The 26211-nt window shown below is 40.5% G+C and overlaps 1 protein-coding gene across 1 annotated transcript in view; it reads right to left on the bottom strand.

Moving 5' to 3' along the window:
* Positions 1-26211, bottom strand: part of LOC112109880 (cell division cycle 7-related protein kinase) — a 62841-nt gene that overhangs the window by 3603 nt on the left and 33027 nt on the right. Inside the window, exons 2-9 of the mRNA XM_024204600.3 lie at positions 19410-19529; positions 17649-17784; positions 16759-16852; positions 16533-16675; positions 13490-13739; positions 12737-12832; positions 11610-11788; positions 2887-2969 (exon numbers count right to left, since the gene is read on the bottom strand). Coding sequence (XP_024060368.2) covers positions 2887-2969; positions 11610-11788; positions 12737-12832; positions 13490-13739; positions 16533-16675; positions 16759-16852; positions 17649-17784; positions 19410-19529 — 1101 coding nt within the window. The remainder of the gene's footprint in view (positions 1-2886; positions 2970-11609; positions 11789-12736; positions 12833-13489; positions 13740-16532; positions 16676-16758; positions 16853-17648; positions 17785-19409; positions 19530-26211) is intronic.

Below are 26211 nucleotides of genomic sequence, written 5' to 3' on the forward strand. Positions count from 1 at the left end.
AACAAGCAACAGAGGGTCCTGTGGCACCTTTAAGACTAACAGAAGTATTGGGAGCATAAGCTTTCGTGGGTAAGAACCTCACTTCTTCAGATGCAAGTAATGGAAATCTCCAGAGGCAGGTATAAATCAGTATGGAGATAACGAGGTTAGTTCAATCAGGGAGGGTGAGGTGCTCTGCTAGCAGTTGAGGTGTAAACACCAAGGGAGGAGAAACTGCTTCTGTAGTTGGATAGCCATTCACAGTCTTTGTTTAATCCTGATCTGATGGTGTCAAATTTGCAAATGAACTGGAGCTCAGCAGTTTCTCTTTGGAAAGCTTATGCTCCCAATACTTCTGTTAGTCTTAAAGGTGCCACAGGACCCTCTGTTACTTTTTACAGATTCAGACTAACACGGCTACCCCTCTGATACTTTGTAGAATGAATTATACAGATCTGAATTTAATTATTTCACTTACAAACACAGACTCAGAGCTCTGAATATGTAAAGTGCTAAGTTACCTGAAATTATCAAACTAGTAGTTAAACTCTTTAATGAAGAAATAGCTAAACAGATGGAATTATGGGCACACAGTTGCAAAGTGGTACTTTGTACTTCTGCAGGATCTAACAGAGGATCTCAAAATTATAATCATTGATGAAGTTAGCATCAGACCCTTGTAGGGTAGTTAAATATTAGCCTCATTTTATGGATGGGGAAGCAGAGCCATAGACATTAAAGGTTAGATCTACAGAGGTATTTAAGTGCCTAACTGCCTCTTTAGGCATCTATGTCCATAATTTAGGTGCCTCTGACATTCTCAAAACTGCCACTCAGCTGTTGTCTAATCCTGTAGATGACTAAATTTCCACAGGTCAGCATTTGCAGAGTTAAGTGCTGATGCCACCACTAAATTAACAAGCTAATCCAAGCCCTCGCTCAAACCAAGCCATGAAACAGCATTCTCAAATTAGGCATTCCCCTGCAGATTGGCACATGTGTGTCTGTTTGCTCAGAATACTAACCTGGGATGTGAGGGACCTGACTTGAATCCAGCTCTCCCACATCTCAGGTGAGTGCCCTAACCACAAGACAATTGGGTATATAGGTGTGGGAATCTCTCCTGTTGAAACTGTTGCTCTTTGTATAAATAAATATTCAGAGAGCAATACTGACTATAACCAAATGGTTAGGGCATTCACATTGGATGTGGGAGATCTGGGTTCAAATACCTGTCCCAATGATTATTTAATACAAAGTGGAACCGTTCCAATAGGTTAGATTGGCACGTGTGTCTGTTTGCTTAGGGCACTCACGTGGGATGTTGGTTCAAGTCCCTGCACTGCCTGACTTGAAGCAGGAACTTGAACCCACAACCCAAATGAATGTCTTAACCTCCAGGTCATTGGGTATTCCAGAAGATGTCTTTTTTTTGGGTGGAGAGAACATGAAAGGCCTGGGTTTCAGCTGATGGGGCATTGGATACCTAAGTAGCTCACCTGGCTCAGGTACCTAACTCCAGGAGAAAGTTCATGGTTGAGGATACCAGGTGGAGGGAGGTGCCTACCTCTGGGCCTGTCAGTCAAGCACATAAGGCCTAGATCAATGGGAGTTAGGTGCCTAAATACCACTGAAGATCTGGGCCTAAGGCCCACCCTGACCTCTGCTTTTTACTCTGGGTTACAGTTTGCTGGCTTCTGACGATGCCTCCCTTAACTGCCTAACTCTCCTCAGCTTGGGTGCCTAACATGGGGCTGAGGGGTTAGGCAGCAGGGCACGTAGGGGTTAGGTATTGCAACATTGAGCGTTACAACACGTAATATCTTTGTGGATCCCACCTTAAGTGACTTAGGCCACAAAAATAAGTCTGGAAGAACTAGGATTAGGATGCATATCTCCCAACCTCATGCTTTAACCTTAAAATTCATTTCTCTCAATGATTTAATCCATGATTTGAGTGTTTGCATTTCTTCATATTTCTCATGTATCATAACTTTCAACTACTCCACTGACTACTGCCTTTTATTAGTCTCATTTTTCACAAAAACACACTGCTTTCCACAGTATTTACATCAGCTATGTGGCTGACAGACTAACCATCTTTTTCACTTTGAACTACTAGGCTATAGAGGTCTTTATCTTTAGATTTTTTTAACTCAGAAAGGGGTGTGTGTTTTAACTGGCAACCTAATACAAGTGCACATCTCAATAAGAAAAAAGGAAAGCTTTATGAAGTCTGAACCCTGACTTTTCTATCCAGAAGTAAGAGTTTTAGGGATCGGAGGAACCTGTTCAGAAGCAATCTTGATTACTCAAATATTAATTTTATTAAGGCTGTTCATCTCACATCCACTGATTTCTGGATGCCTGCACAGATCAAGTAGTCTATATCAGCTTTTCCTGTGGTCTTTTAAGAATATATTAACACAGTATGTCTGCAAACATACTTGCTCTGAAAGCACATTGTTTGATAGAACCTCTCTTTGAAAGCATCTAAAGTATAAACAGGGCGGGGGGAGGGGGGAGGAGAGAAGGGCACTTCAGAACATTTAAATTGACACAAAGCCAAAATGTTGGACAAAGCTGAAAGTTCTGTCTTTTTAAAAACACAAACTCTACTGAACTGCTGCATATGGCTCTTTACCTTAAATGAATTAAGATGTATTCAAGTTTAACATTTTAAAAACATTCCTAACTTGTTCTTCATTCTGAGTAATGAACACTCTTAAAACAAAACAAAAAACAAAAAAACAACACAGGAAATGCTTGAATAATGTTAGAAAGGACAATAAAATGAATTCCATATGTAAACAGAAAAGGAGTTCATAGAATCAGAGAAAGTAATATGCACAAATGGGGAAGACCCAAGTGTAGAAGAGTCACTAATTTCAGCCTGATGCATACTACCTGTAGTCTGAGTAGGGCACTTAGTTAACACCTCTGGTGCTCTGAATCCTGGTGTACCCGCCCTAGGAGCAACTTGCTGACGTCTTGTAATAAAAAAGAAAAGCGCATTTAAAGTGTAATAGGAAACAATTCATAATGTTTCTAGTTACAGCAGAAGACTTAAAACCATTTCTAACATATGCTTCCATGAGACACGTCAACATTTTGTGGTTTGTTCACGTAGTAACATTTTAAACAGGCAATATTAAATGTGTTGAATACACACAATATTTAGGGTGAGAGAACAGTACACAAATAAGTTGTATGCTTCAATCAGGATAATGTTTTCAGTTCCATTCAGCTGCAGCATGATTTCTATTAAGGGCTGGCTTACATGGGGACACTCAGAAAAGTTAAGATGAATTAACTTCACACTTTTAGTTAAAGCACATGGCTTAAGGCCACTTTACTTTTGAATGAGAGCATCCGCACAGGGGTACGAAGTTAAAGCACATATAAACATTTAGTTAATTCATCTTAAACTTTCTGAGTGTCCTCCATGTAGCCCTACCTGGCTTGCAGGGGTCAGGTTTGTTTTCTGAATTAGTAACTTCAACCCCCTCATACTCCATACTCAGTAAAAATGGCATGTTTGACTAACAAGATTAAATGTCAAAATACAGTCACATCAGACCAGGAAGTAAGGGAACACATAGTATTTTGGAAACCACACCCAGTAAACAGAACTTTCTCATTAATGCAAAGAATTGTTGGAATAACCCACATCCCTGATGGAGGAATGGCTCATATGAATGGAAGTTAACTCCACATATGGGATGGATTTGAACTGAAATGCCAAATTGTTTGGCCAGTCTGACTATTAAGGCGTGTACATGATAAATGTCCTTACAATTTACTTACACATGTCTAGAGAAAAAATGGTAAAAAACCTAACTTCCCTCCCTGTCTTAGGCTACAAGACAAATTTAGTTTTCCTTTTAGCGATGAACAACCAAATGTGCAGAAAACAGTATGTTAAAGGGCAACCAACATGCCTTATAAATACTAGAACTTGTTGAAATTTCAAATGAAAAAAGTGACAATTTCAGATGTGGTATTGCTATTTTTGAAACAGTTCACACAGTGTAAGTTTCCAGATACAAATTAAATTTGTTTAACAAAAATGTTTCCTCTTATTTACTTGCCAAGACCTGAGTTCATAGTTCTATATTTCCCTTGCACAGCACTTAAAGACTACTCAGTGTTCTTGTAGGTGCCTAGAAATATCTACAATAAATGGAAGACATGACTGACTCTTGCAAGAGAAATATGGAACCCTGAATTCAAGTCTTGACTGCTTAGCTAAGTAGTGCCTACATTTTTCAAATGTTTGGTTTTAAGATATAAAGTTTTCATAAATGAATAAAGAAGTTAAACAATTCTACATTTTCAGGTTTTGGGGGTTTTTTGAACAGCATTTCAGTTCATTTTTAAATAAATGTCCCTGGAAGAGTCAAACGATGTGGTTTGGCCTACACTTAAGTTTTGCTGGCATAGCTATGTCTGTTAGGGATGTGAAAAGTCACAGGGTATGTCTACACTACGAAATTAGGTAGAATTAATAGAAGCCGGTTTTATAGAAATCGGTTGTATACAGCCGATTGTGTGTGTCCCCACATAAAATGCTCTAAGTGCATTAGTTCGGCGGACCGCGTCCACAGTACCGAGGCTAGCGTCGGCTTCCGGCGCATTGCACTATGGGTAGCTATCCCACAGTTCCCGCAGTCTCCGCCGCCCATTGGAATTCTGGGTTGAGATCCCAATGCCCGGATGATGCAAAACAGTGCCACGTGGGGTTCTGGGTACATGTCGTCAGGCCCCTCCCCCTCCGTCACAGCAACGGCAGACAATAGATTCGCGCCTTTTTACCTGGGTTACCTGTGCAGACAACATACCACGGCAAGCATGGAGCCCGCTCAGCTCAGCTCACCGTCACCATATGTCATCTAGGTGCCGGCAGACGTGGGACTGCATTGCTACACAGCAGCAGCAGCTAACTGCCTTTTGGCGGTAGACGGTGCAGCATGACTGGTAGCCTTCATTGGTGATCTGGGTGCCGGCAGCCGTGGGGCTGGCAGCCGTGGGGCTGCATTGCACCAGCCCTTGCCTTTTGCCTTTTGGCAGTAGATGGTTTATTACGACTGGTAACCGTCCTCATCGTACAGCAGTGGCTGTCAATCATGGGCACCTGGGCAGACATGCTCAGTCCAGCAATGATGATGATGGCTATCAGTCGTAGTATGCCATTTTCTGCCAAGCGCCCTGTTGGATCATCGCACATTAGCAGAGTCTTCCCTGAGCAGCAGATCGTGCAATAGGCCTGAAGGCTACTGCCAAGCGCCCAGTATTTGCCGCCAAGCACCCAGAAGATGCCGAGGGCTATCAGTCATGCTGCACCGTCGTCTTAAGATGTAAAAAATAGATTTGTTCTGTATTCATTTGCTTCCCCCCTCCCTCCGTCAAATCAACGGCCTGCTAAACCCAGGCTTTTGAGTTCAATCTTTGGGGGGGGCCATTCTGTGTGACAGTTGTTTGTGTTTCTCCCTGATGCACAGCCACCTTTCTTGATTTTAATTCCCTATACCTGTACGCTATGTCGTCACTCGCCCCTCCCTCCCTCCTTCCCCTGGTCCGTCAGATACTCCTTTCGCGCCTTTTTTCATACCAGACGCCATAGCTAGCACTGGGATCATGGAGCCCGCTCAGATCACCGCGGCAATTATGAGCACTATGAACACCACGCGCATTGTCCTGGAGTATATGCAGAGCCAGGACATGCCAAAGCAAAACCAGGACCAGGCGAGGAGGAGGAGGAGGCGATTGCAGCGCGGCGACGAGAGTGATGAGGAAATGGACATGGACCTAGACCTCTCACAAGGCACAGGCCCCAGCAATGTGGAAATCATGGTGTTAATGGGGCAGGTTATAGCCATGGAACGCCGATTCTGGGCCCGGGAAACAAGCACAGACTGGTGGGACCGCATCGTGCTGCAGGTGTGGGACGATTCCCAGTGGCTGCGAAACTTTCGCATGCGTAAGGGCACTTTCATGGAACTTTGTGACTTGCTTTCCCCTGCCCTGAAGCGCCAGAATACCAGGATGAGAGCAGCCCTCACAGTGGAGAAGCGAGTGGCGATAGCCCTGTGGAAGCTTGCAACGCCAGACAGCTACCGGTCAGTCGGGAATCAATTTGGAGTGGGCAAATCTACTGTGGGGGCTGCTGTGATCCAAGTTGCCAGGGCAGTGAGAGACCTGGTGATATCAAGGGTAGTGACTCTGGGAAACGTGCAAGCCACAGTGGATGGCTTTGCTGCAATGGGATTCCCAAACTGTGGTGGGGCGATAGACGGAACCCATATCCCTATCTTGGCACCGGAGCACCAAGCCACCGAGTACATCAACCGCAAGGGGTACTTTTCAATGCTGCTGCAAGCCCTGGTGGATCACAAGGGACGTTTCACCGACATCAACGTGGGCTGGCCGGGAAGGGTACATGATGCGCGCGTCTTCAGGCAGTCTGCTCTGTTTAGAAAGCTGGAGGAAGGGACTTTCTTCCCGGACCAGAAAATAACCGTTGGGGATGCTGAAATGCCTATCGTGATCCTTGGGGACCCAGCCTACCCCTTAATGCCATGGCTCATGAAGCCGTACACAGGCAGCCTGGACAGTAGTCAGGACCTGTTCAACTACAGGCTGAGCAAGTGCCGAATGGTGGTGGAATGTGCATTTGGGCGTTTAAAAGCGCGCTGGCGCAGCTTACTGACTCGCTCAGACCTTAGCGAAAAGAATATCCCCATTGTTATTGCTGCTTGCTGTGCGCTCCACAATATCTGTGAGAGTAAGGGGGAGACATTTATGGCGGGGTGGGAGGTAGAGGCAAATCGCCTGACCGCTGATTACGCGCAGCCAGACACCAGGGCGGTTAGAGCAGCACAGCATGGTGCTGTGCGCATCAGAGAAGCTTTGAAAACCAGTTTTGTGACTGGCCAGGCTACGGAGTGAAACTTCTGTTTGTTTCTCCTTGATGAACCCTCTGCCCCTCCCCCCCCCACCCGGTTAACTCTACTTCCCTGTAAACCAACCACCCTACCCTCCCCCCTTCAAGCACCAGTTGCAGGGGCAATAAAGTCATTGTTACTTCACATTCATGCATTCTTTATTAATTCATCACACAACTAGGGGGATAATTGGAAAGGTAGCCCGGGATGGGTGGGGGAGGAGGGAAGGAAAAGGACACACTCCAATTTAAAACTTTAAAACTTATTACTATGGAAATCATCTAGGGTGGAGTGAGTGGGTGGCCGAAGGCCCCCCCACCGTGTTCTTGGGCGTCTGGGTGAGGAGGCAATGGGACTTGGGGAGGATGGTTGTTGGTTACACAGGGGCTGTAGCGGCGGTCTGTGCTCCTGCTGCCTTTCCTGCAGCTCAACCATACGCTGTAGCATATCAGTTTGATGCTCCAGCAGACGGAGCATGGACTCTTGCTTTCTGTGTGCAAGCTGACGCCACTCTCATCTTCAGCCCGCAACTTCCTCTGTTCCTCCCGCGATTCAGCCCGCCACCTCTCCTCCTCAGCCCGCGATTCAGCCCGCCACCTCTCCTCTCGCTCATATTGGGCTTTTCGATAATCAGTCATTGACTGCCTCCACGCATTCTGCTGTGCTCTGTCAGCGTGGGAGGCAGTCTGTAGTTCTGTAAACATTTCGTCACGTGTCCTTCGCTTACGTTTTCGAATATTCACTAGCCTCTGCGAAGGAGAGACATTTGCAGCTGGTGGATGAGAAGGGAGAGGTGGTTAAAAAAAGATACATTTTAGAGAACAATGGGTACACTCTTTCACGTTACATTTTGCTGTTCACATTACACAGCAGATGTGCTTTCGTTACAAGGTTGCATTTTTCCTCTTATATGGAGGGCCTGCCTGTTTGGTGTGAGAGATCACTCACGCAGTGCCAGGTCACAGATTTCAGCTTGCAGGCAGCCATGGTAAGACACAGTCTTTTGGCTTTTTTAACTTTCTTAACATGTGGGGATGGTTTCAAAGAGTACTGCTATCATTAACCATACCAAGGACCCGTTGGGTTGGCCATTTAAAATGGGTTTGCGATGTAAAAGGAGGGGCTGCGGTTTCAGGGTTAACATGCAGCACAAACCCAACTAATTCCCCTCCCCCCCACACCCAATTCTCTGGGATGATCACTTCACCCCTCCCCCCACCGCGTGGCTAACAGCGGGGAATATTTCTGTTCAGCAGACCAGGAAGGGGCACCTCTGAATGTCCCCTTAATAAAACTGCCCCATTTCAACCAGGTGACCGTGAATGATATCACTCTCCTGAGGATAACAAAGAGCGATAAGGAATGGATGTTGTCTGCATGCCAGCAAACACCGGGACCATACGCTGCCATGCTTTGTTATGCAATGATGCCAGACTACGTGCTACTGGCCTGGCGTGGTAAAGTGTCCTACCATGGCGGACGGGATAAGGCAGCCCTCCCCAGAAACCTTTTGCAAAGGCTTTGGGAGTACATGAAGGAGAGCTTTCTGGAGATGTCCCTGGAGGATTTCCGCTCCATCCCCATACACGTTAACAGACTTTTCCAGTTGCTGTACTGGCCGCGATTGCCAGGGCAAATTAATCATTAATCATTAAACACGCTTGCTTTTAAACCATGTGTAATATTTACAAAGGTACACTCACCAGAGGTCCCCTGTGTGCCCTCAGGGTCTTGGGTGAGTTCGGGGGTTACTGGTTCGAGGTCCAGGGTGATAAACATATCCTGGCTGTTGGGGAAACTGGTTTCTCCGCTTCCTTTCTGCTGTGAGCTATTTACATTTTCTTCATGCTCATCTTCCTCGTCCCCAGAACCCGCTTCCCTGTGTCTTTCTCCAGTGAGGGACTCATAGCACCCGGTTGGGGTAGTGGTGGCTGCACCCCCTAGAATGGCATGCAGCTCCGCGTAGAAGCGGCATGTTTGCGGCTCAGCCCCGGACCTTCCGTTTGCCTCTCTGGCTTTGTGGTAGGCTTGCCTTAGCTCCTTAATTTTCACGCGGCACTGCTGTGTGTCCCTGTTATGGCCTCTGTCCTTCATGGCCTTGGAGACCTTTTCTAATATTTTGCCATTTCGTTTACTGCTTCGGAGTTCGGCCAGCACTGATTCATCTCCCCATATGGCGAGCAGATCCCGAACTTCCCGTTCTGTCCATGCTGGAGCTCTTTTGCAATCCTGGGACTCCATCACGGTTACCTGTGCTGATGAGCTCTGCGTGGTCACCTGTGCTCTCCACGCTGAGCAAACAGGAAATGAAATTCAAATGTTCGCGGGGCTTTTCCTGTCTACCTGGCCAGTGCATCTGAGTTGAGAGTGCTGTCCAGAGTGGTCACAATGAAGCACTGTGGGATAGCTCCCGGAGGCCAATAACGTCGAATTCCGTCCACACTAACCCAATTCCGACCCCCTAAGGCCGATTTTATCACTAATCCTCTCGTCGGAGGTGGTGTAAAGAAACTGGTTTAAAGGGCCCTTTAAGTCGAAAGAAAGGGCTTCGTCGTGTGAACATGTCCAGGCTTAATTCGATTTAACGCGGCTAAAGTCGACCTAAACTCGTAGTGTAGACCAGGCCACAGAGCTAACAGACATAGCTATTCCAGCAAAGTCTTAGTGCAGATGCAGTTATTGCAAGAAAAAATCCTCTTCCTGGTTTAGCTTATTCTGTTTGGGGAACTGGTTTAAGTTATACTGCCAAAATAACTCTTTTGCTGGTATAATCATAGAATTATAAAGCTGTAGAGGTGGAAGGGCCCTCAAGAAGTCATCAAGTACTGAGGCAGGACCAAGTAAACTCAGACTATCCCTGACAGGTGTTTGTCCAACCTGTTCTTAAAAACCTCAAATTATGGGGATTACACCACCTCCCTTGGAAGCCTATTCCAGAGCTTTACTACCCTTAAGAGTTAGAAAGGGTTTTCTAATATCTAACTTAAATCTCCTTTGCTTCAGATTAAGCCCATTACTTCCTTCTTGTCCTGCACTGATGGACATGAAGAACAACTTGTCACAGGCCTTACAGACATTACCATATTTGAGGACTTATCAGATCCTCAACTCAGTTTTTTCCTCAAGACCTTTTAACTTTTCCTCATAGGTCAGATTTTCTAAAATCTTATTTTTGTTCCTCTCCTCTGGACTCCCTCCAGTTCATCCACATCTTTCTTAAAATGTGGCAGCCAGAAGTGGACACAGTTCTCCAGCTGAGGTATAAAGTAGAGTGGACAATTACCTCCCATGTCTCACAAACAACACTTTTCTTAATACATCCCAGAATGATATTAGCCTTTTTCACAACAGTATCACATTGTTGGCTCATATTCAATTTTTGATCTACTATAACCCCCAGATTCTTTTCAGCAGCAGTACTACCTAGCCAATTATTCCCTATTTTGTAGTTGTGCATTTAATTTTTCCATCCTAAGTGAAGTACTTTGCACTTGCCTCTATTGAACGTCATCTTGTTAATTTCAGACTAATTCTCCAATTTATCAAGGTTGTTTTGCATCTAATCCTGTCCTCCCAAGTGCTTGCAATACCTCCAAGCTTGGTATCATCCACAAATTTTATAAGTGGACTCTCCACTCCATTATCCAAGTCATCAATGAAAATATTGACTAGTACCAGACCCAGGACTGATCCCACTAGATACACCCTCCCAGTAGGATGCCAAGCCATCAATAACTATTCTGATAACTGCAAAACTGGTTATTTCATCTAGACCACATTTCCCTAGCTTGCTTGTGAGAATGTCATGTGGGATCAAAAGCCTTACTAAAAATCAAGGTATCACATTTACTGTTCTCTCCCCCCCGATCCACTAGGCCAGTAACCCACTCAAAGAAGGAAATTAGGTTGGTTTGACATGATTTGTTCTTGACAAATCCATCTTGGCTATTCCTTATAACTCTGTTATTCTCTAGGTGCTTATAAATTGATTGAATCATTTGTTCCAGTATCTTTCCAGGTATCCAAGTTAGGCTGACTGGTCTATAATTCCCTGGGTCCTCTTTGTTAACCCTTATTAACAAAGACTGAAACAAAATAGGCATTGAACACTTCAGCCTTCTTGATGTCATCCGTTATTAGCATCCTTCCCTGCAATAGTGGACCTACACTTTCCTTACAAACTGTTTCTCCATTGGGAAGGGTAACTGCTGTAGGAGGTGGTGTGTGTGTGTGTGTGTGTGTGTGTGCGCACACACCCACACACACACATATATATATAGGAAAACCCATCTAGGTGTAAATAAGGCCTGTCACAAACCCATTTCAGGATTTTAATGCAGAGAATTGTTAAGGTATTTTATCTTAATAAAATTAAAGTCCCCCACACCTTAAAGAAACAGTCTTTATACACTAACATCCAATGGAGAAAACTCTTTCAATGTCAAACTGTTTTAACTACAAATAATTGCATTTATCTGCAATGAGAAAGTTAGCACTGGAAGTGAGTACCATATGAAATCCATGACCTTTGTCAGGTTAGAATACACATTGTGTTCTAATACTTGTAACTTGCATAGGTCTAATGCTATCTTTCACTTACTAAATCAACTGTCCAGTAAATCTAACTTTCTAACCTTGCTTGACAGCACAGAAGTTGATGTTACAAAATCATCAAAAGCAAATTACCTTGAAAGGCAAACACTGCAAACTCTATCTGTTGCATAACAGTCACAGGTCAAGATAGCTGGGCAACTGTTGGCAGCTTTCCTGGCTACACCATTGTTCACTGCTTTTGTAGAAATAATCTTCTTCTTTGTTGCTAATTTTCTAGATGCAACATCCATCACCTTTGATTGCTTTATGACCTGTAATATAGATGTTACATGTTCTAAATATTTCAAACATTTAAACGCTATTTCCATTTTGCTTCATTATTCCGCTTCCTCTTCCATTAGAGTGTTGAAAGCACTAACAAAAACATGTTACCAATTTTAAAAGAGGAGACCACCAGTACTATTTACTGATAACTCAAAGGCTAATAAAAGTAGCAAGGGATTGAAGAATCGTAAAGTTAGTGGTGATTTTCCTGGGAAATTAGACAGTTTTCAGTGACTACTACTAATTAATATCCACAATATATTCATAAGTACTTTGAAATTACAGTAATATTGTGTTTGACAGTATAATGCAATTAAGTTATTGGCTAGGGTTTTGTCTTTTTTTTTAATTAAAAAAAGAGACTATGCAAAAATGGGAATGGAAACACACTATAAGAAGTGAGTTAGATGTTTTTATTTGGTTACATTATTTCAAAGCCAAAACTGCCCAGTTAAAATATCACTGTTGGCCAAACCCTCTGCCTTTGTTCATAGTTAGGGTTTTTCTTTCTAATGTCTAGTTTTTCACTAGACATCATGCCCTGATTATAAACAGTATAGTAAAGTGTTTATTACAAACGTAGTCTGTTTTCTCTGTAGCCTTATCAACTGCAGAACACAAAAGCAAGTTTTTGGAATAATTTCTAAACTACATAGATACACAGATAGAAAAAGATTAATTACTATATAAACAAAATCAGATGGGGCAACAGCTAGACCATAAGAGTAACTACTGTCACTCAATAGCTTGAAAAAAATCACTTAAGTCTTTAGTAAATGTAAGACTTTGCTAAAATGCCAATTCTGTTCAATAATTTTTAGTGCCACAACAAATCACAAATAGTAGTTAGGGATATCTAGTACTGAAACACAGTTAAGTTCCACAACTATTTAAATGTATAATTGATTGTGTTCCTGGTGAGCAGTATTGCTTACTTTTATTGTGGGGCTCTCCTGGTATGTGGAGCTATGAATATTAAAATTTCTCTCTCCAAAGACAGAGCGCTGGACAGAATGGTGCGCAGACCCCTCCTACAACAACAAAAAAGGACAATAAGCATTCTATCTGTAACACTGTCAGCTGTAATCTGACAGTATTTAAAAGTGTGATGTGACATAAGGCAAAAACAGCTGCATGCAAGTCATTTTCAGGCACCAGCTTACTGTGGATGAAGACAACATAGTCTAGACAAAACCATAAACATGCTTACAAAACACATCACGCTCCAGAAATATGCCAAGACACCCTGAAATTTACACGTACAGCAGTTGTACTTTCATGTGCAACTAAAATGGAGATGAGAAACTTTCTGTGGGGAGGGAAGCCATGGTATGTATTGCTAAAAGGTTAACTCCTTTTTCCATAAGGAAATTCAGGAGCTCACCAAACATTACTGCATTTTACACAGCATGCAACATTACATAAGAATCCACTATTTTTATTTTTAGATATAGTAGACATTGAATGTGAAGTATTGTTCAAGGCCAATGTAGTTATTCAGAAACTAGTTCCATTTTCACAAACAGTTTAACTCTTACAAAATGTTTCCAACATGTTGCATAAGTGCACACACAGTAAGTTTTAGAATTGGAGACTGACAAATTGTTTTGTATTACATCTCCCCCTGTTGGATGAAGTAATACATTAAATAAACTCATGCAGCACTATTAGTGAAAAAGACTCAGAACCTTTCCTTCTTTTCCTTGTTTAATCTGCATTTGTGAAAGCGAGCAGCACCATTTATCAGATGTTTTTGAGGCTGACTGTTGAGCTATCTGTCTAGATGCTGTAACATTGACAGAAACCCTGTTTCCCAAGGTTAGGTGAGGCTTATTTTGTGAGCAACTTTCCTGTTGGCTTTCAGACTGGACAACTCTGAGTAGTTCTATTTTCGTATCAGGGGTTCCTTGTGCCAAACCAAAATCTACTAGGGCATACCTAAAAGACACAAATTTAAAAAGACAATTTAAGAAAAGTATACTATACTTTTTAAAAAACAGTTCCTTATAACAGAAGCTAAGGTATACATTGGCATTTAATCCACTTAAGAGGCAGGGTTTGAAAATTTAGCTGACCCTCTTACCTAGATGATTTAAACATATTAGCCAGGTGAAATATAATTGTTCCACCATATCCACTGCAATTTAAAGAACAGTTATAAGTTGTAACCGTAATAATCAATTTTCTATCTAATAAATGTTTTAAAAGTGTATCTCATTCTTAGGGCTGGTCAAATAAACAAATTATCCAATACAGTTTGACAAACAGTGAACAGTGAATAATAATCACTGAATACTAATCAATAAGCCCTGCTTACTACTATTTTGTTATACTTACTTTCTCTTCTTCCATTTTCTGTTCTTTTCTTATCATGTGTTGTTTCCCTGACTTGTTTTCAGTGTCAAAATCCCCCCCCCCCTTATCTTATCTTTACCTTCTCCCTATATTTTGTCATTTTTCCCTCCGTAATTTCATACACACACACACTGGGCTTGAAAATTTTACTAGGAATTTAATAGCCAGAGGACTAAACCTAATAGCCCCAGACTTATGAAAGATAGTGGACATTACTGGTAAGGGGCAATGTCCAAGCAAGAAGTCAATCCCCACCTTGTACCCCTACCAAGCTACTAGAAAATGGGATGGTGCTGGAATTTCTACCAGGGTGCTGCTTGGGTACTCAATTTTCCATACCAGCCTCTAGCTAGTACATATGATACATTTAAAACCATCATCTATCCCATACTGGATACTGGAAAGGAGACTAAACAGTCTCTCTATTCCCCACATCTCATTGGCTACTATGACACTGGGTGGGTCTCTGCTACATTAACCTTTCCCCAGCCTTCAGGAAGATCTGAGTGGAGTGTCTTTGCTACTTTATCCTTCCTTCAGCTTTCTGGCTGCTACCAAAGAGGGGTTTACAACCCCTCCCATCAGTCTCACCTTTAGGTTTCATTTCCCTAGTCAATAACTCCAGTGCCTGCCTCCACTATTGTTCACAACTACCTGAGACAACAGCTGAGTGAATCTGACTTGATTCTTATCAATTTCACTGCTGTCTAAAGGGATCCCAATAGTAACAGTGAAAACAGACAAGACCTATTAGTTTTCACAATGTTGCAGTCTGGCAAAACTTTCAGCAGCACCATTGGAGCTGGCTGCAGACTTCAGAAGATATGACTGCATTAGTTTACACTTGATTCACAGTTGAAAGTTTTTCTTTGGAATGATGAGTCTGATGGGGTGGACTATGCCCAGAGACTATGCTGGAGGCCTCAGGGTCCTGCCACACTTATCCCAGGAAAGGAGCAGTGGAGAGGTCCTCCAAGCAGGCTAGAGTGGCTGCGGGGGAGGGGAGGGAGAGAAGCAGTCAATGAAGGCCCAGGAGGGCCCTATAAAAAGGACCTACAGAGCCAGAGACAGGGCAGTTGTTGCTTGGAACTGGAGAAGAAAGGACTGCATGCCTGGCTGACTGAGGGAACTGCAGCACAACGGTCAGCTAAGTAGGGGCAGGGACTGGGGGAGCGAGAGGCTCCTGGCTGGCTGCTAGGACTGAGCCAAAGACAGTCTGCTAGCAGGGACTGGGGGAGCAATGAAGGCGCTCTTGGCTGGCTGCAGGGACTGAGCCTGGGGCAGCTGCAGGAAGACAGTGTCTCCAGGGAGGAGGCCTTGGGGATATGGGGTGGACTGGTTTAAAGACTGTGGACACCCCCAACCAGAGGGGGCGCTCATGAGACGTGGGTGCTGACCCCATTACATTGAGAACTACAACTTTTTTAAATTGAAGACTTTGGTTCCACAAAAGCTGGTGGCACATACATACATAAATGCTTACTACTTGCCATGGGAAAGTCATTCGAGTCACTATTTTGTTTCATGCATGCAACAGTTGACTCAACATCAGATCTCATAAAACATTCTTCAGAAACAATAGAATGCTTTTCTAAAATGATTCTAGCAGAGTAAACAAGCAATATATGAGAGATTCATCTTCTGAGAGTTAAGAAAATTACTTCCACAGAATTTCGAGATGTGTAGATTGATGCAAGACAGTTTTCCCTATAAAGTTTTACCTTACTCTTGTATGGACTGTACTGAAATATTTACCAAGCCATGAGGATATAGCTAGTCACGAACAACAGGAAGGCAACTATTAACTCCTTGCAAAAGGTGGACAATATCACACTAGCTACCTTAATTTAGTTACTTGCAGACAAAAGATAATTAATACAACCTGACCTAGTTTTAGGAATAGCTAATTGTAGAAATCAAACCCCAAAACAAACATCAACTTTCTTGCTATGCACACTTGAGGTGTGCTGCAAGACACAAACAGGTTGAAAACCTATGCAGTATACAAATAAAGGTCAGTATTAACTATATTAAAGTAAATAATGGACAGTGATTTTATTTAATTTAATCTTATTGAACATGCAACAATCTTACTAGTTTTACTCATTGAGTTTAAAAATTATTAATTTTTTAAAAAGTATTTGCCGTTCTGTGATCCAAACTTTTTTCATGCTTACTATATTGTTTCTTCTTTCCCACCCTGACCAAGTCCCTAAACTCTAAATAAAAATTTTATTTATTTATAAACATATTTCTACTGCTTAAGCCCATATTGTATAGCTGGAAGGGAAAAACCCAAAAACTTAATTTACTGTGTTCTGCCAAGGCACACATTCCCAAATGAGATCATGATAAAAGTCAGGTGTGTAGACTTACTCTTTCAGCCGCCTGCTGTACAGGAAGTTACTGGGCTTGACATCACGGTGAACAATACCAAAGTGATGAATGCGCCTCAATGCTTTAAACAGATTAAACATGTATTCTCGTACTTCTTCAAAAGAGAGAGAGTTCAAAACATCCTGAAAGATTATTTGAATATTGTAATTTTGCAACTCTTTATAATTAAGTATTTTACTGCTTATATAAAAAGGCTGGGACTCACCAAAAAGGATTCATGTTCCAGATATGGCATAACGATAACTACATGATCATTTTTTCTAAAGCAATATTTAACTCCCATAACGTTATCCTGCCCCCTAAAGGAAAAATAAAATACTATCTTGAAACAAATAGAAAATAGGTTATTTCACCTGGCTCCCACAGAAAACTTCAGCAATGCTTTTTCTATTAATACACAAATTCCACATTGTATGGCTGTTCATCAGTGTTAGGTTGCTGGCAAACTACCAGCATGTACTCTGAACACAATCCCCTCATTACTTTTCTCAAAGTGTTTCATTCTTCAATTTGCAACGAAGGGCCCTGCAGACCATTGGTGCTTCATGGCCCACTTTTAGGGCTTGAGTCTGTTCTCATGGATTTGCATGATCCAGGATTGAGCCCTTTGAGAGCAACTGGTTTAAAATGTCAGGTAAGAGCTATTCCAACCATCTGTCTTGGAACCAGCAAATATCCGCAATGCACCTCCATTCCTAAACCAGTGAAGAGAATTCAGTGCCATTGGCCAGTATTTTCAGATGTACTAGAGAGGATTCTATCATAGCCATTTCCTACCTAAAACATGTTTGATTGCATATGTATACTGTGTAACTCTTAGAACTTTTTACTAGCGTATACAAAGTCAGTTGCAAATTGAGACTAGCATAAAGCAACATGAGCATTATAGTTAACATGATCCATTTATGGTACGCCCTTGATATACAGTTATTGATTTTTATTTTCTTGTGGTCAAAACTCCAGCAAAATGCAAGAAGTACCAAAACTAAAAAGTAACTAGACACACAACTTAGTTTTAGATGACACTTAAATTCAGTTATCACATCTTTAATTCCTTTTGCTGGAAAAAAAAAAAAAAAAAAAGGATCTACCTACCCTGCTATTGTAAGGCACTGAAGTTCAGCAGCAATTCGTAGAGGATGACTAGTTGGAATTAGGTGTTTCAAAGCCATTTTTTCCTCACATCCTGCTTGTAGCTGGGCTGTGGCCAAATAAACTGAACTAAAAGTACCTGTAAAAGTATGAAGCCTATGTTTAACAGCTTTGGATTAGCTACGTTAAAGTATTTCCTGTTACTGGTCTGACTGCTGCACTTGTGGTGAAAGAGAATCTATTTGAGTCAAGTTAAGTTTGTGACACAACCTTTTAAAGTCAAGGCTAAAGCATGAGGAAAGTGGTTTTAGTACAGAAAACCACTTAAGTACTTCAGGGTTATCAAACAAATTAAGAAAATTAACCATGAGTGTCCAGAAATTGGGAAGTACAAAATAAGTAAAATTTCTTAATAGACCATAAAATATAATTTAAAGTTATTACAATTGCAAATGTTAAACCAGTATGCAAGCATAACAAGTCTGTAGTTGCATATACAGATCACAGTTGCCAGCAGGAATCAACTCTAGTACTATCAGCAACAAAAACGCAGGCCCCTCCACTTGAGCTAAAGGAATAACATCAATAACTATTAAGTAGCAAGACCTTTGCCTTTTTGGGGAGAGAAACTGAAGGGAGGATATGACCCCACACCCTAAGTTAGTGCAAGTGGAAACACATCTTTACATATAAGCCTTCAGTATTGCCAGTGTCACAAATGTCACTTTTTAGCAACATATTCACTTCCATCAACAGCGTTAGAAACACCAGTTGTAAATGAAAATAAAATGTCATTAAACAAGGTTGTTTATTCATGACAAGAAGCATTCCATGCTCTTGAACTTTCAGATTGCTGTACTGAACTAAATATGTAGCTCTCTTTTAAAGCAGCTTTACAGACTAGTAAGTTTTTAAATATTTAGCAAGCTATCACAAGTATTACAATCATAAATAGCTGTTTAAAAAAAAAAAACCAAACATCTACTTTATATACTTTCAAATATAAGAACAGTCAAAACATTAAGTTTAGTGAAAAACTTTCACCAAAGATCTTGCAGGTAAAATTTTCAAAAATGTGTAGGCTCCCATCCTGCAAATATTTACACATATGCTTAATTTTATTGTCCTGAGCAATCCCATTGATTTCAATGGGATTACTCATAGTAAAGTTAAGCATGTGCATGGTCACAGAATTGAGGCCTATGTCCCATTGTCAAATTTTGAAAATTTTACTGTGTGCCTAGTTTGAGCCCATACTTTAAAAATAACTTAGCAATAATCGTCTGTTTTCCTCTCTTAGCCCCACCCATCGGGTTTAATATTGGAAAAGCAGAGAACTTTACTGGTAGTGAAATGTTGGAGTATAATTGTATATTTAGAATGTATACCTTAGAGACAAATATAGGTGGATTAAATCTTACGTAGATACGCTTGGTTAAATGTACTCCAAGAGCTGCAGCATCCTATAGCAGTTTAAACTGCATGGTCTAAATCAAAACAAGCTGTTTAATCAGAGTCTACTTTGGTAAGAGGTTTCAAGAATCTGGCAGGAAAATCTCTTTGGAAAAACCCTTATCTACAAGCATTTGTACTTGCAACTAAATATTAGAACTCCCATTTACTTCTAACAATACTAAAAAGCAATCCATAAAATGGCAGTCATACTAGAATTTGCCAATATTGGACTTCATTATATAGTTTTATACTCTTAAAATTTGTATTTCTTAAGTACATCAAAATTCAAGCAAATAAATACACATTTACCTTCTCCAATTTTTTCCTTAATTTTGAACACATTTACAAGCTGTGGCACTGCTTCATAAAGTTTTTCAATATCTATTTTTACTCCTGTTGAGGAAATAAAGGAAAACAGAAAATGTTTTGCTTGGTCTCAGTTTACTAGTTAAATTTCAGGACATGTATTAGACTTTAATTCATATAAATGAGGGTGAAATTACATAAAAAGTAGTATAAAACAAACCGAGGCTCTGGTCCTGCAAAGACATATGCAGGTACATTTGAATAACACTCATGTGCATAAGTTAAACATGAACACACTTGCAGGTTTAGTGCCCAAGATCGCAAAAGAGTAGTAAAGACTATTCCAGTTAGCATAGTGCAAGGCACCTGAGGCACTCACATAAAAATATTGTACTGTAAATGATCAAAGAATGTACAGTTTGAGGTAATCTGCAAAGAGTTTAACTTTTTTTGGCTTGAGACTCATGATCCATGAATATCCACCTTTGCCTTATTTATTTATTTTTTGGTCCAGACCTCTATTGATTAAATGTGATGTTTCTGATCCACCTTCATGGAAAAACCCAATTGAGAGGGGCACTAAACTCTGCCCTTCCTGACATAACTGCAAACGGAATGCCAACAGTACTGCCCCATCTATCACGCTCTAATTTATATGCTGCTACAATGTTTTGTTTAAAACTCTTAAATTGTTGCCACTCAGCACAGCACGGCCAACCCTCAAAATTAATAGGATCTCAGATTATAGTTCAGAGACTAACATACACATGGAGTTAGTAATGTCACCATTTCATAAAAGACAAATCTACACTGGCTGCTGAGAAATGGGTATGTAGGAGGTAAACTTACAAGACTACAAAACAAAGAAAAGGGTTTAAAAAGGAAAGTATTAGGAAGACAAACTCGTATATCCTCATTAGAGGGCTGTTAAAAAAATATTCAAAAAAAAGCCTTGCTGATTATATTTAAATTGTTGCATTTTATACTCCAATCACTAGATGGCATAGCAAGGATACTGCATTCTTATTGGAAAACTAAGGAATTTCACTCAAAGGATGGGCCCTTGTTATTTTAGAAAAGTATTTATTAGAGGACTCATGAATGCCTTCTAAAAAAAGCACACTTCTTTTGAAATTTACAGAGAAATTCTAATTTGTTATGCTGTCTTATTAGATGTTCTAACTATTGTCATGAAACAATAAACCATTACACTACTGCTAAAATACTATAAAGCCTTAAAACACAGAGCATATGAAAATATACACAAGGCAAGTTACATTTAAAGTTGAAACATTTTACAATGGTTGGGCTCAACTAGTGTCACCCTTTATCAACTGCTGTAACACTAGTGTTTGACTCCTAAGTCCATATTTAGACACCTAGACAGATGGCCTGATATTTCAAAGTAGTGAGAACCAAAAAATCATTGGCCCATACTTTTATAGAGTCTGTGGCTAATTACTGCAGCAAGGGTAAAATGTTCCTACAATAGATGTTTTCAAGAATGGTTTGTATTGTTTTCACATAATAAAAATGATGATGTATTTGGTAGGAGCTAAACTCATACGAATTATATATACTAAAAAGGGAGAGGGAAAATCATGCCCAAATTAACACATACAATAGCAAAATGTTTAAACTAGGATTATATATTATACAAAAGAAGCACAGTAAGCACTGATGTAACAAATATCATGAACAATGAAAATCAATTTATAAACAGTCATAATACTAGAAAGATTACAATAGGCATGTACTCTGTATGTATATATGTATTCCCAAACTCTCACATTAGCCCAAATGAACAAATTTCAGTGCTGCAATATAAACAGAAGACTGAAATGTGACTCTTGAATCCTTTCCCTCCTTTCAAGAACCTGAAAACAGATGTCAGAAGTCCCCATTAGAGTTTTAAAATAAATTTTAGTTGAAAGTTAATTACAAAAAAAAAAAATACATTTTAAACTGCTGAAGGCTACTGCCCCCACACTGTGTATTTCATCTCCTCATTCTTCCTCATCTTCCCCCACGGCCAAGTCTCTTCCTTCTTTTAAAATATGCTCATTAATAGTTGTTACCCATCCAGCCTTTCCAAGCTTGTATCCACACTGCAAAATAAATTAATGTTAAAGTTTTTTTTTTTTTTTTAAAAACTCCTAACATTTAAGTGTCTGCCACTGGTTGGTACTGGGCCAGCAAAGGTACATCAGATCTTTTTTAGAAGAAAAAGACTATCATTTTCACCCTATAATATTGTTTTGAAGTGTTTCGGTGACTAATTGTAGAGTATACTCCTGGGGGAATTTTGTGTCACTGCGCATGCACAGAATTCATGTCCACTGCTGATTTCTTTGCTTCCCCGCAGAAAAATTACTTCTGATTGGAAAGCAAAGGGAAACTGCAAGAGCGGTCATGAGCCCCTCCCCAGCAGCACAGGCTGGTTGGCTCAGGTGCCCGGAGCAGTCAAGAGAGACATAAATCACCACTGGCAGGGGGGAGCTGGGCAGTCAGGCAAGTGAAAGACACACACTATCCCTCACTCACTATTGCAGCACGCTCGGTGTGGAGGGACAGAGTTTCAGGGTGTTTCTGAGGAGGTAGGCATGGGGCAGGTTCTGTCCCTTCAGGCAGAGCTGAATGTAGCAGCCTGCCTGCTTAGTAAATTGTTCCCATTGTCTTTGTGAATTCCCCCAGGAGTATAAAACAGGTGTAAAAGTTTTAAGGCTCCTTCACATTGCCAGAGGTGTGTAAAGGACAGTATGGCATTATAAATGCTTATGGTGCTTTCGTGATTAGAACTGATCTAAATTTTTGTACTGAAAAAAATTCCTATCAAAACGTGCTCCATGAACTGTTTGCTACTAACCTTTTTGGAGATGGTCAGTAGCCAATATAAATCGTGAGTTTGATTCCCCTGCCCTCACTTGCTCTTCAGTTGCCTATAATGTAACACTGAGCATATGGCTGCATATATTTGTTGACTAATAACTAGAAATAAAGGGTCAAACCTAACAACATTACTATGAGGCAAGGGGCTTTAGGAATTTCCTCCAATGCTCTCCACTCCCATTTTCCATCCATTGTATTTTAGTTTAAATAAATTACCAAAATAATTGAAACCAGAGTGATTATATTGCGTTATTTTGACAAATAAAGTGCGCAGAATTTTAAAATGTGCACAGAATTTTAAAAAATTTTGGTGCAGAATTCCCCCAGGAGTACTCAGAGTAGAGAGGGCCTAATTGCACAAGATGCTGAGTTAAGCAAAGCAGCTCAGCATCCTGGCCACTCCTGAATCCTATGAGGCATGGTAAACTGGGGACTTTGTAAGCTAGGTATGTTACTTTAGAACTGATGAGGAATAACCTCTGGTAAGATCTTACTGTTCATGTCAAAGTTTTCGCTTTGACTAACAAAAAGAAGAATTCAGAAATTTACACTCTGCTACATCAATGACATAAGTTAATGTTTCAAATATTAATAGCACATATCTGCACCTGTGGTAGAAACTGACAGTAACAAGCAAAAGCTTTTATTAAGCAGTTATACAGCATATTAAACATAATTACAACACATTTGTTTTCTCGCTAAGTGTTATTTCTTAATTTTGCTTTATTTGTACAGTAATAAAGTCATGGCAAATGTATTCATTTTTGTCATTTTCATAAAATGAAAGCTTAATTGTGTTCTAAGAATCTTGGGAAGTCCTTAGAAGTTTGATTTTTAAAAAGTTCTGACACCACACAAATATTTTCAGACGCTTAATAGAAAGCAAACACATTGAGAAAACATCCACATGTATGTGGGGTTTTCTAGCTTTTAGTGAAAATGCACATCCACCATTCGCCCAATTACTGTTTTTGACTACAAATGATGCAAAGCCATAACCATTTACCCCAATACTTCCCCACACACACACCACCTCACTTTAACACAAAACAAATATTTAAGATGTTTGACATTTGATATTTTTTCTTAATCCTACAATCAGATCACTTTGGCCAACAATAACAAATGAACAATTCTCAACACCATATGAATGGAACAGTCTTCAAAATAATACTGTCCATGTTTGTATCGTTTCCCAGGTAAATACAATGAGAAATACAGAATAAGAGACTTTCATGTGATACTGTCCATTTTAAAGGATGTTTGCTATTCCCAAGTGGTCAAAAATCAGGGTGAATGATTTAAATCAGCAAGCACAGAACCTGGCTTTAAAATTATCTATTTTAATCATATTCTGCATTTGTACTTTTCAGATATTTTCCTAAAAAAAGTTGATTCTCATTAGTTGGTAACTATTAAAACATGTTTTTTTGCAACTAAATATACCTTATCTCCTAACTTTGGTGTTTCTTTTTGCTATCAGGAGTATAAACCACGTTTATTTAAGCAATTATGTAGCTTAACATACATCTAGTCAGATTCTTAATTTTTACATTTTTATTACGTTAGAAAACTGTGTGATGCATTTCTTAGTTTTTTTAACTTGATTTGTGTCATGCCATATTTGAAAGAAAATTGTCACATTAAATTAAAAATGCACAAAACAGAACTTTTTGTTATTAAATAAAACTAAATGTGCTGGAGACAAAAGTATCAACACATGTTTTTGCATTTAAAATTAATTGCTTTATTAAACAAAGGAGGTATTGAACAAACTAGTCATTGACCTGAACTATTTTTCTAAATTGAAATGAAGAAAATATTCTTTCTATACCTGCAGAGGAGGCTACTGCTGTCAAAAGCTGGTTTAGCACTTCCACAACCTCTGGTTCCAGATGCTTAGCCAGTGACTTCCAGCAGTGCAGTGCTTTGACCTTCTTTAAAACTTGGCAGCAAATATGCACTGCTTAATATTTTTTGTACTTAATTTAAATGATTTATAAATTATAAGCAACTTAGGTCCCAACATAGGTTGTTGATTTCAAATCTAATTTAGAATAGATCTGTATTTAAATACAAAAATCAGGGGTTTTTAAAACAATATTGATTTTTGTATCTAACCTGCCAAAGATAATAAGAGAGGAGACCCTATAAATGCCATTCAAGACAGAACTGTAAAGACTGCGGGGTACATAAATAACATTCTTGCACCACCCAATGACAGTTACATTACTGTGTTCTGAAGAAGGTCCTATACCGATTTCATTTATCAGAAGGCTAGTAACCATAAAGCTGAGCATTGAAGTGAGAACAGGAGGGGTCGTCAGATTTTCTGACTTCTGAAAGCGTAAGAATCGGCACACTGGGTCAGACCAACGGTCCTTCTAGCCCAGTATCCTGTCTTCCGACAGTGGCTAGTGCCAGATCCTTCAGAGGGAATGAACATGGCAGGACAATTAGCGAGTTATCCATCCCATCATCCAGTCCCAGCTTCTGGCAGTCAGAGGTTTAGAGACACCCAGAGGACAAGGTTGCATACCCGACCATCTCTAGCTAATAGCCATTGATGAACCGATCCTCCATGAACTTACTTAAGTCTTCTTTGAACTCAGTTATACTTTTGACTTTCACAGCAGCCCCTGGCCACGAGATCCAAAGGTGACTGTGCATTGTATGAGGAAGTACTTCCTTACATTTGTTTAAGCCTGCTGTCTATTATTTACATTGGGTAACACCTGGTTCTTATGTTATATGAAGAGCTAAACAACACATTCACTTTCTCCACACCATTCATGATTTTATAGACCTATCATATCCCCCCTCAGTTGTCTCTGTAACTGATATGGTAAGTTCTATTGAAATAAAACAGCTTTTAGTACAAGGTTGCTCATATCCTGCTCCAGCTGAAGCAAGTCTAAAAAAATTTTCTGAGCCCTACATCTTGCTGTGCTAGTAAAGAATCTTCTATCTTTCAGATCTTTACTAAAAAAAGTATTGAGGGGTAATTTCTTATAGGAAGCCTCTTTGGTCACAGGATTGCTTCAAAAAAGTCCATAGCTTAGAAGAAAACCCCCAACTCTGTCAGAAAGCATTCTTAGACAGCACAGAGTGGAGGGCCATGCCTTAAATAAAATAAGTTGGTCTCAGGTGACAACATATCTTTAAAGTCTCTAAAATCAGTAGCCCTGTACCCTTCATGCAATCTCCAGCTTTGGTTTACTTTGTGCCACCAGCCTAATGGGCCCAATGCAGCCCTTCATTTAGTGCCAATGCCCTTCTAAACAAATGCTAGACAGAGAATCCACTCAACTGGCTCAATTTCATCTAGAGTCTTTGCCAGCTCCCACTGGCAGAAGTCTGTCCAGACACAGCTCACTCCACCAGAGGACCTGCAGCTAGATAGCACAGACACCAAAGTGGGTGGCATTAGCCAAGGAGGCAATGTGGCCAGAATGCTCAGAGAATGCACTAATTCAACACAGTCTCTGCTGTTGGGGATCCTGCAGAGCCTTGGCAACAAACTATGGTTGCCCCACTGGGTGCAAACATCACCTGTCCTCTCCTGGGGGTGGGATGGAACTTCCCCATTTTTGCAACGGGATGCAAATTACACGACTGTGCAGGGGATTGACAATGTGTTCAAATCCTGCCCAAGACAATAGTGACCCGAAGTCACCATCATTACAGGTGGGTAGCCAATTTATAGGAAATAACTGAGGGTTAAGGCCATTTTCTCACCTCTGAAGGACGAGGCTGAGACACATCCTGAGGTACACTGGAGAAGTAGCACTGTGTCTCTGGTCTTTGGCTAGATGACTTTGATCTCAAGGGCTATCAATATGGAAGTCTTCATAAATATTTATTTGGGCATAAGCTTTCGTGGGTTAAAAACCCCACTTCTTCAGATGCAAGTTGC

Source organism: Terrapene carolina, unplaced genomic scaffold (genome assembly GCF_002925995.2).
Source record: "Terrapene carolina triunguis isolate 2854851 unplaced genomic scaffold, T_m_triunguis-2.0 Scaffold211, whole genome shotgun sequence".
NCBI classification, from domain to species: Eukaryota; Metazoa; Chordata; order Testudines; family Emydidae; genus Terrapene; species Terrapene triunguis.